The 16,114-nt window shown below is 31.8% G+C and overlaps 1 protein-coding gene across 6 annotated transcripts; it reads right to left on the reverse strand.

Moving 5' to 3' along the window:
- Window positions 1-2,653: 2,653 nt before the first annotated feature.
- Window positions 2,654-14,816, reverse strand: LOC133172382 (synaptobrevin-like). 6 transcript variants are annotated; one of them, XM_061307257.1, is made up of 8 exons: window positions 14,664-14,797; window positions 13,825-13,872; window positions 10,683-10,764; window positions 10,175-10,253; window positions 9,882-9,961; window positions 9,450-9,501; window positions 6,268-6,302; window positions 2,654-4,105 (listed from the first exon to the last, which is right to left on the reverse strand). In XM_061307257.1, coding segments are annotated over exons 1-7 (369 nt in total). In that variant the 5' UTR covers window positions 14,666-14,797; the 3' UTR covers window positions 2,654-4,105; window positions 6,268-6,276. The 6 variants fall into 6 exon arrangements, with proteins under 6 accessions (XP_061163241.1, XP_061163238.1, XP_061163237.1 ...); XM_061307254.1 differs by lacking the exon at window positions 6,268-6,302 and having other exon boundaries at window positions 14,664-14,798; XM_061307253.1 differs by lacking the exons at window positions 6,268-6,302; window positions 9,450-9,501 and adding an exon at window positions 7,267-7,318 and having other exon boundaries at window positions 14,664-14,794.
- Between the last annotated feature and the right edge of the window lie 1,298 nt (window positions 14,817-16,114).

Consider the following 16,114-nt stretch of genomic DNA (forward strand, 5'->3'; position numbering starts at 1 on the left):
ATGTAAAGCATAAGCTTTGGAGAGCTTTTGATCAATATATTAATATGGATTTAGATCAATTAGCAACTTAGATTAAAGCATTTTATTTTTTGTTTTATTCTTACCGAAATTGCAATTTTTTAAAAATTTTGTTTTGTTTTGTTGTTGCTGTTTGTTGTTCTTTTTTTTTGAGTCTGTTTCTTAGAATAAATGTCTCTGTCAGACAATTAAAAGAATAGCTGCATCCCAGAGATTATGTAGAGGAAATGCAGAATGTTGGATCCTTCATATTGAGAAAAATTCGAAGTTCCGGACAATTAAATATGATTTCAACGTCGTCCATTCAAATTAACACTTTTTTTTCCAAAGCCAACAAAGGGGTCAAAAGGAGAGATGACTAATTTTTCCTTCTTTACACATGAATATTTTGTGTGTATTGTTATAACAAATTATATTGCTTAACGATTTCTTGTAAAATATATGAGTAGTCCCATATGAGGCAACCAGGATACAAATTACAAATGTATTTGAAGAAACAACTGTCAAAGTTTTCAGCCAATAATAAGTTACGAAGGCTTTAGTGGGCCTCTAACGGCTTTTTCCAAAAGGCACGTATTTTGATTATAAAAATTACATACATACATGAAAAAAATAACACAAGGTATCTGATTCCAAATTTTAGCAAGTACTACCCACTCAAGAATATTGTTTATTTTCGTTTTCAGAGAAGGTTATTACAGAGTGTTTATCAATTTTTCTCCGACTCTTCTTGACATGTTTCATAAGATATTTATATTGTACATTAATTAACATAAAATTTTAAACTCTAAACCATCTTATTTGCAAATAAAACAATTTTTACATTTTATCTGAAATAATAATAAAAAAAAAAATCAGTTAAAATAATTATGAGCTAATATCATGCAATCTTTCCATGATGAAATCGTGTTTTAAAATATATGTCTTAAACATCCACTAAATAAAATTTTGGTGTAGAATTTCACCTAAACAAGTCATAATTGGTTTTGAAATTTTTTTTTACCTGATAAATCTTTCCTGACGTCCTTCAATGATCTTCTTTATTGTTAACCACTCATTTATTCCTCGAAAATTGTCTCGACACATTTTAAGACTTTTAATACAGAGGCTTCCTGTTAGGCTTAAAGTATACGATACAAGAGGCCCAAGGGCCTAGAATTCCTCTTCTGAAAATTGTACAACCTATAATATAATCTGTTTTAAGCCTCTTGGTAACCTACATATAAGGATAAAGCCTTGAAATTCCAAAAGTAGGTCAGCATGGCAACAACTCACAAAGTTTGATAATTCCAAGCCAATTAGTATCTGATATATTAAAATTTAGCCATGAAGTTGTAAAAAAGTATGTCACAGTGACGTACTTTATGGTTGACACACTCCGAGGACTCAAGATGCATCAACTGACAAAATTTGATGTTTCTAAGCCAGTTAGTAACTGAAAAAGCTATCCAATTCCAAAAAAAAAAAGGTTACAGTGACCTACTTTTTGGTTGACACACTTTGAGGACGAAAAATGCATCAACTGACAAAGTTTGACGATTCTAAGCCAATTAGTAACTGAAATAGCCATCAAACTCCAATAGTAGGTTACAGTGACCTACTTTTTGGTCGACACACTCCAGGTACCTAAGATGCATCAATTGACAAAGTTTGATAATTCCAAGCCAATTAATAACCGAAATATTCAAATTAAGCCATGAAATTGTAAAAGTAGGTCAAGGTGACCTACTTTTTGGTCGATACACTCCGAGGACTCAAGATGCATCAACTGACAAAGTTTGGCGATTCTAAGCCATTTAATATCTGAAATATTTAAATTAAGTCATGAAATTGCAAAAGTAGGTCAAGGTGACCTAGTTTTTTGGTTGACACACTCCAAGGACTCAAGGTGCAATGACTGACAAAGTTTGATTTCTCATCGTGTATGCAAGTTTGGTGATAATCTGCCCAGTGGTTCTTGAGAGGATTTTTTAGCAACCAGTACTTTTGTTTTTATTTTCCTAATTACCTCCCCTTAATTAAGGGTCCCATCCCTGTTTTAAGTACAAATGAGAGCCCTTGGACCAAGGATACACTGTGACAAACTTGACAAAAATTGGTCATCGGGTTCTTGAGTTATGGCCCATCTTCCAAAAAGTTGATGCACACCGCACAAATGGCCATAGCATTAGCTCTTTGAGCCTTCGGCTCGGAAGAGCTAAAAACCATAGACTTCTGAGCTTTTCAATTTTATTTTTCACTATAAGCCTAACTGGAAACCTTTGTATTAAAAGTCTTACAATGTGTCAAGACAATTTTCGAGGATAGTAACTTTGTAAGCTAAAATCACAGATATGCTAGCTTGTGCTCTATGTCTTCAGAGGTAAAAAGTATCTCAGATTTGATGAAATTCCATCAAAATCAAGGAAATTCAGTAGAATTTTCACTTTGTCCCCCTCTTGTGGCCCCGAGTATGCTTTGAATAAAATCAATGCTGGTTATAAAAAAGCATCATTTAAACTTCTAACTCAAGAACTATCACAATTTTAACAGTGCTTTTATTTTAATATCAAATAAGGGGCCAGATTCAGCTGTTCCCATACCTTGTCCTTTGCTTGTATTCCTTTAACTTCTATAACAGACAACAGTAAGCAGGTTATGTTTGCCTATATACATTAAGCATTTAATCTATTGTTTTGACAAAGACTGAATCAACAAGACAAATGTCTACTACACAAGGTGATAGCCTGACACTGGGACCAGTATATATATATAGATATATACATACTCTGTCAGAGCTACAGATCCACAGAAAAATCAACACCCTACACACTTAAAACACACATCATTTTACAGAACATCTAGATATGAACAAATGCCTTTCTTTAAAAATTTACAATTTTAATCATTGAAAATTAATCAGGATGGAAAATAATGATTGATTTCAAGCATGTGTATAAAGTTTATCATCAATTCATGCCATTTGGCAGAGTGAAAACAGCACGTTTGGCTATGAAAGTTAATCCAACTGAATAAATTATTTACACGTTTGTAAACAGGGGGTCCAATATACACATATAATTATATATACAATGATTAGTAACAGAAGAGACTATGTGCACCCAATAACAAATCAACAGTTCCTGTACAGTAGTGTTTAAATAATAAATAACAAACATATACAATCATATAAGGGAATTCGATACTGTAGCTTAACGAAATCACCTAGCTCAAAGTCATGTATACAGTCAACTAAACTACTAACCCTACTTTTCTGGATTAACATTATACAGTTTTGAAGATTATTCATTGCAAATTACATTTCTTATTAATCTTTCTAGCAGAGAGATACCAGTCAATATGGGCAATTTGACATACGATTGTGTAATTAATTGTGTAACTTGCAGATATTTTGTAAATCATTTACGTTTGACATTGATGGCACGACAAAATACAATGTAACTTACAATTAGCAATTAACACGATTTGCAATTAAAAAAATTTGAACTTTTAACATGACCCCCAATAAAACTGGAATGTTTCATGACACAAAAATTCAAATGCCTAGACCCCATGTCTGTCAACTCAGACACAAAAGGTGATACAAAGTTAATTTCAAACCACAACACAGGAGCTTTATATATATATATTAATTAAATCACATCCTTTCGTTTGCAGAAACAGAAAGCATTTAAAAATCTGTTAAATAAAAACTGAGGACAATGCAACACATGATGAACATTGATAAACTTCCATTTCAATAAATCTAATATATAATAAAGCAGTTGATCACATTGCTTTACGCACATTATTTTCTGAAAAATTTCCTACACTTTTTTGTAGTTTTCTGTCCTAGCTTTTTTCCTCTATTTTTTTTTTTAATCTGAAGACATAGTCCATTTTTTTAAACCTTGAATCTGGATAGACAAACTTTAACACAATAGAAAGAGCATAAGTGTAATGTTGTAATATTGAAAGAGATAGTTCATACAGTATGTAACTAAGCACTACACAGGAATATGAATGATGTGTCCAAATATGAAGTCCATCTATCCACTGTTGTTGTTGTTGCTGGTGTCGCTGTTGCTGTTGCTTGTAACTGCCCATACTGTGGAAAGAAATATAACAACGTTAGAGGATTCACGCATGTTGGTATGATTTCACAAACGCTGGTCATAGGGCTAATAAACAATTATGATACAAAAATAATCAAAATATTGCAAGACATTTATTCATTTGGTTAGAGTTGTCCCCTCCTGAGATATTTGCACCTGTAAATACTGGTACATGTTTTGCCAAAGTTATATTGGTAATGCAGTTAACTAAACTGCATTGATACAACTGTGTTAGATTCATTACCGATAGATGTTCTTTTTATCATACACTGAGGTGAGAAAAGACAAAGGTTTAGATTCACATAATGTGAAGCTCAAATATGCTGAAATAACTGAGTTAATAACTACATGTATGTGACTGTATATTACAGTGCAAACTATACAAATGTTATAATTTTTTGTGCCGTGTCTATTCAAAATAATGGAGTTAATAATAGCAGAATACATCTGAAAGGATAAGATTTGCCTTATTTAAAGAAGCATGCATGCAGGGCAGATTGTACATTGTCAATGATGATTAAAAAAAAGATCTGTATAAAAACTTCAATTTTTTTGTTGGAAATCATGACACTTCAAGAGATATGAAAGTCTAGATACATTTTTTAAAATAAAAGAAAAAAATGCTAAATTATTACCATAACAAGACTTTTAACAAGATTTTGATATTTCTTTGCATGATCTTGTCTTATGATATAATGACCATAGTTAAGCTCCAACACAATTTTAGACTAGATAATAGCAAACATTTATGGTATGCAATATCAATGATTAAAATCTTGAATAATCTCTAATCAAGGGTTTTAAAACTTTGACACAATTAGTGAGATACAGGCAACCCAAAACTAGGTCTCTCCATCATTCTATCTCCTCTTAAAAAGAAAAATGAATTCTGAACAGCATCTTTTGTGGGCATTGTGGAATGTTGTTTTCATTGATTGTGAAAATCCTTCTTAATTTGGGTATTTATAACTACACATTTCACAAAGAGCAAACAACATAAAGACCTTTTTTCACAAAGTATTAAATTTCTTAAGAGTTGTGATCAATCTTTTTTCTTAAATACAAAATTTAACCTGCCAAATTTAGGATATATGAAAGCTGTAAGTCCCTTCAAATTACTAGATCTTTTACTAAGAATAAATTTAATGACTATACACTGCAAATAAATCTAATATAATATGAAAAACTATGAATACATTATACATGTCCTTATCTCAACACAATTCAAAATATTTTTCAAATTAAACATGTCACAGCAAAACTGAAGTCATTATCTAAAATATCTAAGAGTGCCTCAAAGCATGTGTTACACTTAAAAAGAGCTATTAAAACATATTCCATATCATCTACAAAATAATAAATTAAGGAAGCCAAAAAGAACAAATAAAGAGAGAGCATGGAAATTTAAGTACTGTACACACAACATAGAACAACCTTTAGCCACCATATTTTGAATACACCCAAGCTGCAAGAATTAGAGGAAAGCATATTTAACGACATTAGACTGTTTATACTTAACATTATCTAATGTAACATCTAGTCTGTACAACACAGGGGAGATCACTTTTTCATGATCACGTAAAGATTTAATATCGACAAGTGAGCCCTGAAGAAACAGACACCTAACCTATATACCCTCTTGCTGCACGGTCACTTTGATTTGGATTGTAGATAAAGACATAAAGCAGAATGTATCATTTCAATTGTAACTTTCCCCCCTAATGCATCCTTCTTTCTTTATTCTACTGGTGGATTGACTTGAATAATTTTTAACTTTACTATCAAATGAATATAGTTGTTTTCCATCCAACTAATGTACTCTACGGTAATTTCTCTGAACATGAATTTAGCTAATTTTTTAAATGGATGATTTTGTTTACAAATGTGATGTTCATGAGTTGAAATATACACCCGTCTAACAACCAATGTAATAATCCCCCCCTCCCCCATCCCTTTTTAACATTTTTGTACAACCATTATCTAATCAAAGGGATATGGTTTGTAAAATCCAGACCGTGCAACATAGCATTCCAGTATAATTTGAAACTGTATGTAGACCACAGTAGAATACAGACAATCTACAATGGAGGCAGACTGAACAATACTACATGTAACACTACATATAAACATTACAATGGTCAGCACAGAACCTTACTTCTCATGTTTAACCATAAGTAGAGGCCACCCAGGCTGAAGTTTGCAATAAAATAGAACCACATTTCATGTTAAAACTGGGTATGATCAAGCTAAGTGACAAATGCAATATAGTTAAACTTCAGTATCTCAAACATTGATGTCTTGAAGTAAGTTGGAAGGTGTTATGTATTTTAACCTCAATAACTTGAATCCTCCAATATCTCCGATACATTTTTTTCAACCAGGGCTCTCGATTCTCTGTAACTGGGGCCGTTTAAAGGCCCTATTCCCAATTCAAAAAGGTACCTTTTTTCCCAATTTAATGTTCTCATTTTCCCAATTGGTCACTTCCCCAAATATTAAAGAACATGTAGTAAAATATGTAGTTACTAAACTTGTTATTCACATTTCTCTATATTACAAAACAGAAATTTAGTTGATAACAGCCACCAGAAACTCAATATATAATGAATTTAATGGATATTGTCTAGTTATGATTTCCCCAAATTTCCTCAAAAGGTCGCTAATTTTCCCAATTTTCTAGGCCCCAGCCCCAGTCCCAAAAACTGGTGTGAGAGCCCTGTCAACTCCATTGAATTTGAGATAACGAGGTTTGACTTTATTTTGTTTCCAGCAGAGAGCATTTATTTTGTTTCCAGCAGAGAGAATTTCGAAACTCTGTAAAAATCTAATTCGTTGTGTTGTAGTAAATATGATAGTTTATCATGACATGAATGAACAAGAGATCAGTTTTACAATTGCAACAAGCCACCATTTTTACCTTCTCCCATGCTAGCATAAAGTTGAAAATATGTGAATCCTTTCATTTTTCAAATGCTATCTGTTAAACAACATCCATAATATACTTCTCAAATGATTTTAAACAGCTTTCTATTCAAATCTTAAATCATTTTAAACATCTTTGTTCATTTTGAAATGTAAATGAATGGATTCACAGAAAGGGTTAGTATGTAATAAACAAGTTAATGTATATTGCATTCAGAACGATTTTACTTACCAACTATTATTATGATTATAATTATAATAATTGCAATAAGAATTAGCCACATCTGGAAATAAATAAATCAGTGTTCACAAACACATAGAATAGAATAGAAATTGTGACAAACAAAAACATAAATGAAACCAAAACACTGACAACATTACATAACCAGGCTGCAAAGAATAAGATTTGCATTTGTTTAAAACAAATATTAAAAGGAAATAGCATATATTGCCTTTCCTTATATGACAATACTAATTAAATTGAAATTCAATTTTCAATGACATGCAGTTGGTCACATGATCAGACCTTCTTGTTTATGGAAAGCAAACTGCATGAGCCATTTGGAAAGTTCCGATTGTGACTTCACATGACGTCGTAGGTATATTATGTTGCATTTCCATAACAAATTGTAAATAGTGCCTATTTTTCCTTGTAACACGAATAAAAGTAAAATATAAATATAAGAAATAAAATATCATTTTTTAGAGTTTACTGGGATATGACATAAAGTCAGTACGTGATCAAATCTACTATAACGCCCTTTGGGCGTTATAGAATTTGATCACGTGACCGACTTCATGTCATATCCCAATGAAACTCTAAAAATGATATTTTATTTCTTAAATGACTATGCTGGGGTATTTCTGCCCTACGTCATATTTGCCTAACTATATTATAAAAAAATTGTTTGAAATCATGTTGCTTAAGAATCAGTTCTGGTAGTGTGCATGCCTAGATCCAGCATACATGTATATGCAAGTTAGGTTACCATAAGACTGTTAAATTGGGCAAGGACATTGAATAAATTTAAATCTGGTTACCGGTACTCATCTAGAAAAGCCCTTTAGGTCTAGCATCCTATGCAGGTCTTGTATGATGCAACTCTAGATGCAACATCCACAGAACTCAAGTCATGGACCATCTTCGCTAGCCAAGGGTTTCTGATACGCTACTCTTCTCATGAACCCTTGGCATATGGTGTTAAAAAAAAGTTGGGATTTTTTTCTCAAGTTGTGACTGGAGTTGATCAACATCGTTCGACCAATCAGCAATTTTTTTTGTAAATGACGATATTTGCGTTTGGGATAAATCTTGACTCTTTAATATCGGGAATGAAAAACGCAAGTAAACAACGATCCGTATGATAACATGCCATTCTATGATTAGTTATACGGTGTCATCCAATATCTTAAGCTATGTGCAAAATATGTGATTAAGAATCTATACTGAAGATGTAGATTTGCGTTTTAACATGTTTAAATAACAAATTAACATAACTCAATACCTTCTTGTTAATTATTCTTTAAAAACATTATTCTTTTAAATACGGTTTTTATTTTTGTCGATGACGCAATCTGTGCGTACCTGGTAAGAATCGTGATCATGTGACAAAAACAATCCCGTCTTTTGTCAGCACCGTATGCCAAGGGTTTATGAGGAGAGTAGCATTTCAAAAACCCTTGGCTAGCAAAGATGGTCATGGACAAGTTCTAAAACTTTAACCTAGTCACTCATACAGAAAATGTAGGTCAGATCCAGCATCTAAAGCAAGTTTGGTAGTGTACATTCCAAGAGATATCAATCATGCAATTTTGGTCATGACAGGGCTTATGTCTGTTCTGATTCTCTCTCTAACCTTACATAAATTATACTGCCCATATGCAAATTTACCAATGTCTGAGACATGAACTAGCTCTATAGCTACCAAATTTTTCAAAGGAATAGATAATTTCTTTTACAGTCTGGTCATGAAACATGTCAATGAAGAAAACAACAATTTACAAGTTCTTTCAAAACAATATGATAAAACACTACTAGATGCGATATATATATATATATATATATATATATATATATATATATATATATATAAAGACACTTTTTACCTTTTCATTTCATTAAATTAAAAAAATATTTATAAAATGGGAAGATTTCATTCAACTATGTGCAAACTTTCAAATTCTAATTTAATCAAATATAATTTCTTGAACATTTGACATGGATTTTATAGATTTGATGATTTTTATTTTAAATAAGCTTTTTCTTTATAAAAATTTATGAGAGATTTTCATTATAAGATCATAATTTCACAGAAAGTGATTCCAAACTAAAAGAATTGTTGCTAAAAACAACAGAAAGTAACACAACATGCGATTCAACATGTAATCAACGAGTCTATATTTTTTGTAACTTACCAATAATAATAATTACTATGACAGCAATTATAACTCCCAAAATAATCATCATCTGCAATTTTGTTTATAAAGCTCAAGACTGATTTTTTGATTTTTCACTTTAGGTAAAAGATTACATGCACAAAACTATAAAAAACAGTACTGATAGTTATAAAATTACTTGTCATTTAGTTACTGTTGGACCAGGCTCAAAATATTTTTTGGTCTCATATTTAATCTTTTTTTGTTTGTTTGTTAGAGCTCAGCATAGAGAGTATTGGTATGATACAGGACCCCTGCTGTTTTGAGATATATTCAAGGCAAAGGTTTGCGTAATCACAATTATTGATGTATGGAATGTTCCTTTATGCTATATTTTTCATCAATTAACAAGGATTACTAATTTTATTTCAGTAATATTTTGTAAAAGGAAGAAATTTGTGTTAAAAATACCTTGCAATTCTTCCACCAATATTTTCGCTTCAGTTTGCCAGCACTGGCTTCAAATTGTGATGCCCCAGCTTGTAATGCATCTGTTGGTACAAAATAATTACACCTCAAAACAAGTCAAAAGGTAATGTGCATTAAAGGTGTTCTATATTTTATTCCAAATACCAGCAAATGTAACCTTTAATACTTATAAAACAGAAAACAGTTAATGCCACTGTTCATGGTGAATTCATTGACAATCTTCATGAAGAAATAAGCAATTATACAGAAATTCAATACACTTCAGTAAATTCTACCTGCTCTGTCGTCGAGTTCTGAAATTTTCTGGTCCCTTTCCAGTACTTTGTCAACATTGACTCTCATAATATCCACAACCTGTAAATAAGACAATGATTTCTAGGTTCAGTTGTAAGCAATAAGAGAACCTTATGTATTCATAATGACCAATTCCTAACCACGAAAACTGTGTGTATGGATTCCCGCATACTTTGGAAGAGGAAAATTAATGCAAATCATGATGTGTCTACTTATTGTTTCTAGCATAAAAAAACTAAACTTTAATATGGTATTCTAATTATGCTGTACATTGTTCCTGTAACATTTCTTCCATAAAATCAGAATTTCAACTGTCCTCACAGATGTTTGCTTTGTAGAACAGTATGATTGGCACTTGGGCAAAATTGCTCTGGCAAATAAGCAAATATATTACCTCTGAAGACCGTGAAAGTGTTGTAACATATATTACATTCTTAAGTTTTACACCTATCTTGTTGTATACCATTAAATGCACATAGAGTCACAAACCTCATCTACTTGGGCCTGAGTCTGCTGTAAGCGCTTGCTGGGCTGGGCGGGCTGTGGCCCCCCTGGGCCTCCGGCAGCAGACCTACAAAACAGCACAAAATAAAGCAATTAATTGGATAAGTTTGTCAATTCTTCAAACTTATAATCATGAAAAAATCTCAAGCTCATTAAGATCACATATGCATATAATCATGATAATTATAAACTTTACAACACTGTTTATTTACAATTTTAAGGCAATATCTGATTAAATTAAACCTAATGCTCATGGGAGTAAAATCAAGCATGTACTGAAAACAATTTTCCAAAATATATTAAATACATCATAATTATACAACAGAAAACAAAGCTCTTAAAAGTATATCTTGAATAACATTACAACTTTAGTTATTAAATTTCAATACCAAAATTACTAATAGATATCTAAAGACTTGTTAACACATTACAAAGTGGTATTGTGATAAAAAATATATATATATATAATACAATAAAAACAAAATTACTATGTATGTCTACATGACAACAGTTGTAACATCTGTTTGTGTCTCATTCAAGGCCATTCACCCTCTCTAAGTAACATAACAAAATGACATCAAATCAAATAAATGTTTGTAGAAAAAAAATAACAAAGTTGTTGTAATTGGAAACCAACCAGTTTTTAGACTATCAAAATAAAGTAGGTAAATAAGATATAAAATAAATCTGTAATCTGAAAAATAAATTTTCAGTGATTTTTTTTCTGAGAATCCTAAGAACACAAGAGGCCCATGGACCACAATGCTCACCTAACCCACCTTGGCCCCTGCTGTTTTTCAGAACAGTGGCCCCACAGGCCCACCCTATCCCCGAGGGCCATGATTTGAAAGAACTTGAATCTACAAGACCTGAGGAATTTGACTAATCTGACCATGCTGTTCTTGAGAAAAAGGTTTTTAAAGATTTTTTCTTATATACTCTCATGTTTAACTTTAATTCTCTATTGTAGTCCCACCTTACCCCCAAGGACCATTAATTGAACAAATTTTGAATTAACACAACCTGCAGGGCCTCAAAAATTGGGGAAATTGGCATCTTTTTGGGGAATTTTGTGAAAATCACTACAAATTAAAATCATTATATATTGGGTCTCCGGTGTTTATTATTAACTTAACTTCTGTTTCGCAAAATAGAAAAAGAATATATGAATAGCAATTTTTACTGTTTGGTAATTACATACTGTAAAAGCTGAAATATTTGTTTGTGATTAAATTTTGTTTACTTTGTTGTTGACAATTATCAACGAAATTAAAGCCCATACGAAATTGTTATATGACTTTATATTGAATAGGGTTACTTTCAAAACATTGAAATTAAATGCCCATGAAGTTTTTTGAATGACAAATCAACAAAATTTTGTCCCCACGAAAATTTATGCTTTTACATACCTTAGTTCTTAATTTTCAGAGGAAAATCCTTTTTTTGAAATGGAAATGTGGCCTTTGAGTGGCCTCAAATATAGAGAATCAAGAGCCCTGAAACTGAGGATTCTTGCATATCAATATCACTAATCATGGCCGATTGTTCTAGAAAAGATTTCCCTATATATTCCCAGTCTGATATTCCCATGTAAAACTTTGATACACTAATGTGGACCCATCCTAGGCTACTCCCAGGGGTCATGATTTGAACAAAATTTAACAAACTTATACACTATCTTAGAATGCTTGCATATTAATATGACTAGTAATTATGGCTGTGATGCTCTATTCAAGAAGTTTTTAAAGATTTTTCCATTTATTGCCATGTAAAACTGATACCCTGTTGTGGTCCCTCCTTGTCCTGGGGCCATGACTTTCACAAACTTGAATTTACATAGCCTGATGATACATACACATTAACATGACTAACCATGACTAACTATGGCCCTGCTTTAATCATGAAGAAGATTTTTTCCCAAATATTCTCATGTAAAACACTGATCCTATATTGTGGCCCCATGCTACCCCCAGGAATATTTGAATACACACGACCTGAGGATGCTTGCATATCAATATAACTAATCATGACCATGCTGCTCTAGAAAAAGGTTTTAAAAGATTGTTCCTAAATATTCTAATGTATAACTCTGATATGATTTTGTGGCCTACCTTACCCCTCATTGAATGAACTTGAATTTACCACTACCTTTGGATACATGCACATAAATATGACTAATCATGGACCTGCTGTTCTTGAGACTTTACAAGTTTTTTTTTTTCTTTATATTCCATGTTAAACTTTTATCTTCTATAGTGGCCCCACCCTACCCCCAGGGACCATAACTTGAACAAATTTAATTAACAGTATGTCAAGATGAGTTCACTTAAGTTTCATCTTTTTCTGACCTGTCCTGTGGTTCATGAGGAGATTTTTTAAGCCAACCATCTGTATTTTTGCCTTTTCTTGATTATCTCCTCTATCAATAGGGTGTGACCCTTCATTTAAGAAAACTTGAATCCCCTTTACCTATTGATGCTTTGTGCTAAGTTTAATTGAAATTAATCCAGTGGTTCTGCAGAAGTTGAAAATCTGAAATGTTAACAAAGAGATAGATGGACAGATGATATGAGCAAACCTCACTTAGGCCTTTGGCTCAGATGAGCTAATAAAATATGAAAATACTGAGAGTATAAAATGAGATATAATAAATATATATGTTGAAATCTTAAATTGATAACTTTACATTGGCATACTATTGATGAATACAATATGAGGCAATTCTGTTGGACTAAAAGCAATTCTAACTGCCAAGATCACATGAAATAACCAGGGTGTCTGAACTTGAGAACTATGAAGCCCTGATAACCCCCCCCCCCCCCCCCAACTTTTTTTCCCCTTGATATACACTGTTTGATATCTACATTCAAAATTAAGCTCAAACTAAATGTTAAAAATTCTTTGGAATTACTAGTACTGATTACTTAATGTTCAGTGTGTCTCATATTTAACTGTTGAATCAGTTCAGTTGTGCAATACTTCAAATATAGATTTCTAAAGTCATTTAAATTCTAAGAAATCAATTAAAATAACTCATAAATAAATATGAACTCATAAATAATGTACTTCTGTGCAGATGGCCATGATAAATTTGAAACTGGACAACATCAATCCCAGCTATACTTACATAGGCGGTCCTCCTGGACCAGCCTGGGGATTCTGTGGAGGAGCAGACCTTATGGAAGCAATCAAGTCATACAAAAATTATTGACACCAACTTAAGGTTCTCAATATGCAGTGATATGCACAAGTAATTAATAACCTTTGAATTCAGTCTTCATTTATTTTCAAGTTTCACATATTTCTGTATTTTCAATAGAACATGCTTTAATACTCAAATTCAGTGATATTCTAATTTCTGAATAATCATTTATAATGTCTGTGCTATGTTAAAACAAGTGGTACAAAATCATTTAATTTCGTCTGACTTTCAATCACAACATAATATATATATAATTAACATACACCTCTAGTTCTGAGTCAAGGACACTCAACATGTGACATCCTTAAAATATTGCTGCATTTCAAGTTAATCACTGACTACACTTACAGGTATATATTAAATTTAAGTAGAACGGTGTGTATTTATAGAGTAAACAAGGCTAAGAAGTCTCTACTAGTACTACCCAGAGACACAAATATATGTCTGCTACAACTGAATAGGGTATTATAATAAATTTCCGGTTGTCAGGTTGTAGGGTGCATCATGCAGATTCAAAAAAATCCTGAATTTCTAATTCATGTAAAATACAGAGATGCAGGGATTTGGGATAAGATGACGATATCAGAAATTAGTATAGATGCTTAAACTCAAACAGCTCGAGAATTCTATAACATTCCGATGGAGATCAAGGTTTGTCTCAGCAGCATTTTCTAATGAGGCGTATTACTCGCAATGTTTTTGTCTACACTATGTTGTCCAAAGCATTAAAAACTGTCTCAATGTAACATCACTGTGTAACTTACATTTTATCTTAGAAAAGAACTGGAAAGAGTTAAGGAGGTCTAATTGTCCAGCTTCCTCCACAAGTCGATGAAAAATTATAATGGATAATGGCGAATAAATGGGAATGACGTCATATTATCCGGGTTCTTTTATCATCAGTCACTTAGACGCTTAATGGTTAGAGAATTCAACACTACATTTAAAGTTTTTCAGTGACGTTTGCAAGAGGATTGAGGGTAAATTCGCCCCATAGAACATTCAACCCCAGTGTTTTAGTTTTGTAGAAGAGAGAATGGTAGAATACCTAGTTCTTGGCAACAAATCAGAGCCATAAATAGCTAATTATACAGAGCCCTCAATATAATTAATTCTATCATAAACAATCTAATTTTTTTTAGACACACATAGCTGTTAAACATGTTATTTATGTCTCTCAGAAAACGCAAATAATGATTGCAGAGCAATTTTTTTTGTTTTTTTTTTTTGTTTTTTTTTTTAATTTTTTTTTTAACACAAAAAGGCGTTTTAAATTGTGATCATAAGCCTTGATTCCAGTCTGAACAAATCAAACAGATATCCATGCAAATGTTGAAAACGCGCTAATGCGCGTATCAGTTCAATCTGTATGCATGTATGATCTATGACATCGATCTTACAGTGCAAGAAACAGATAATTAGGATAGGGACCCTTACTTCTTTTTCTTATATGTACAGGACTTCATGATTTTATATATATATATATATATATATATATATATATATATATATATATATATATATATATATATATATATATATATATATATATATATATATAGTCGGCATTCTTTAGATCCAGATCGAAATAGCGGACAATAAGTTAATTATTGGTACATGTATGTATTTATAAACTAATAAATGGTTTGCTAGGCCTACTAGTCTTTACATTAGAAATTTTTAAAAAAATATATGATTTATTATTTTTATCATCATAAAAAAGAGTGCAGCAAATTACCGAAGGTATGGTACCGAAACCACCCGATATCATGAAAGATCACATGCCGCAGGTCTATTAATTCTCATTGTCACATAGCAATGAGTCATTCAAAATTCAATTACGATGTGTTTGTATAATTCTTTTAAACCATTAATACGAAATCTTTTTTGAGGGTCAATTTTATATGGAATTCCATATACGACAGCCGTTTTAAATGTTGGCATAAATTTTATCCCATTTCATTTCGTTTGTTAGATTTGGTCAATAAAATGCAATTTCATTTGTGAATAATATCTAGAGTTTTTAAGAATATAAAGCCAATCTTTAATGAATTTTGTTGATTGTCGTGTAAGCAAATGTTAAATTGTCTTTCTTTAACAAGGAAATTGATGCCAGAGTAAAACTCTGAACCGTGCACACTTTAATTTTTCAGTTATCAGATTGCAGATTCGAAGCAAGAATGTCCAAGTGGTGCCACGCCATACTGTAATTTGC

The sequence above is a fragment of the Saccostrea echinata genome, unplaced genomic scaffold (genome assembly GCF_033153115.1).
Source record: "Saccostrea echinata isolate AGI-Se365-2 ecotype Australia unplaced genomic scaffold, CSIRO_AGI_Sech_v1 ptg000054l, whole genome shotgun sequence".
In the NCBI taxonomy this organism is placed as follows: domain Eukaryota; kingdom Metazoa; phylum Mollusca; class Bivalvia; order Ostreida; family Ostreidae; genus Saccostrea; species Saccostrea echinata.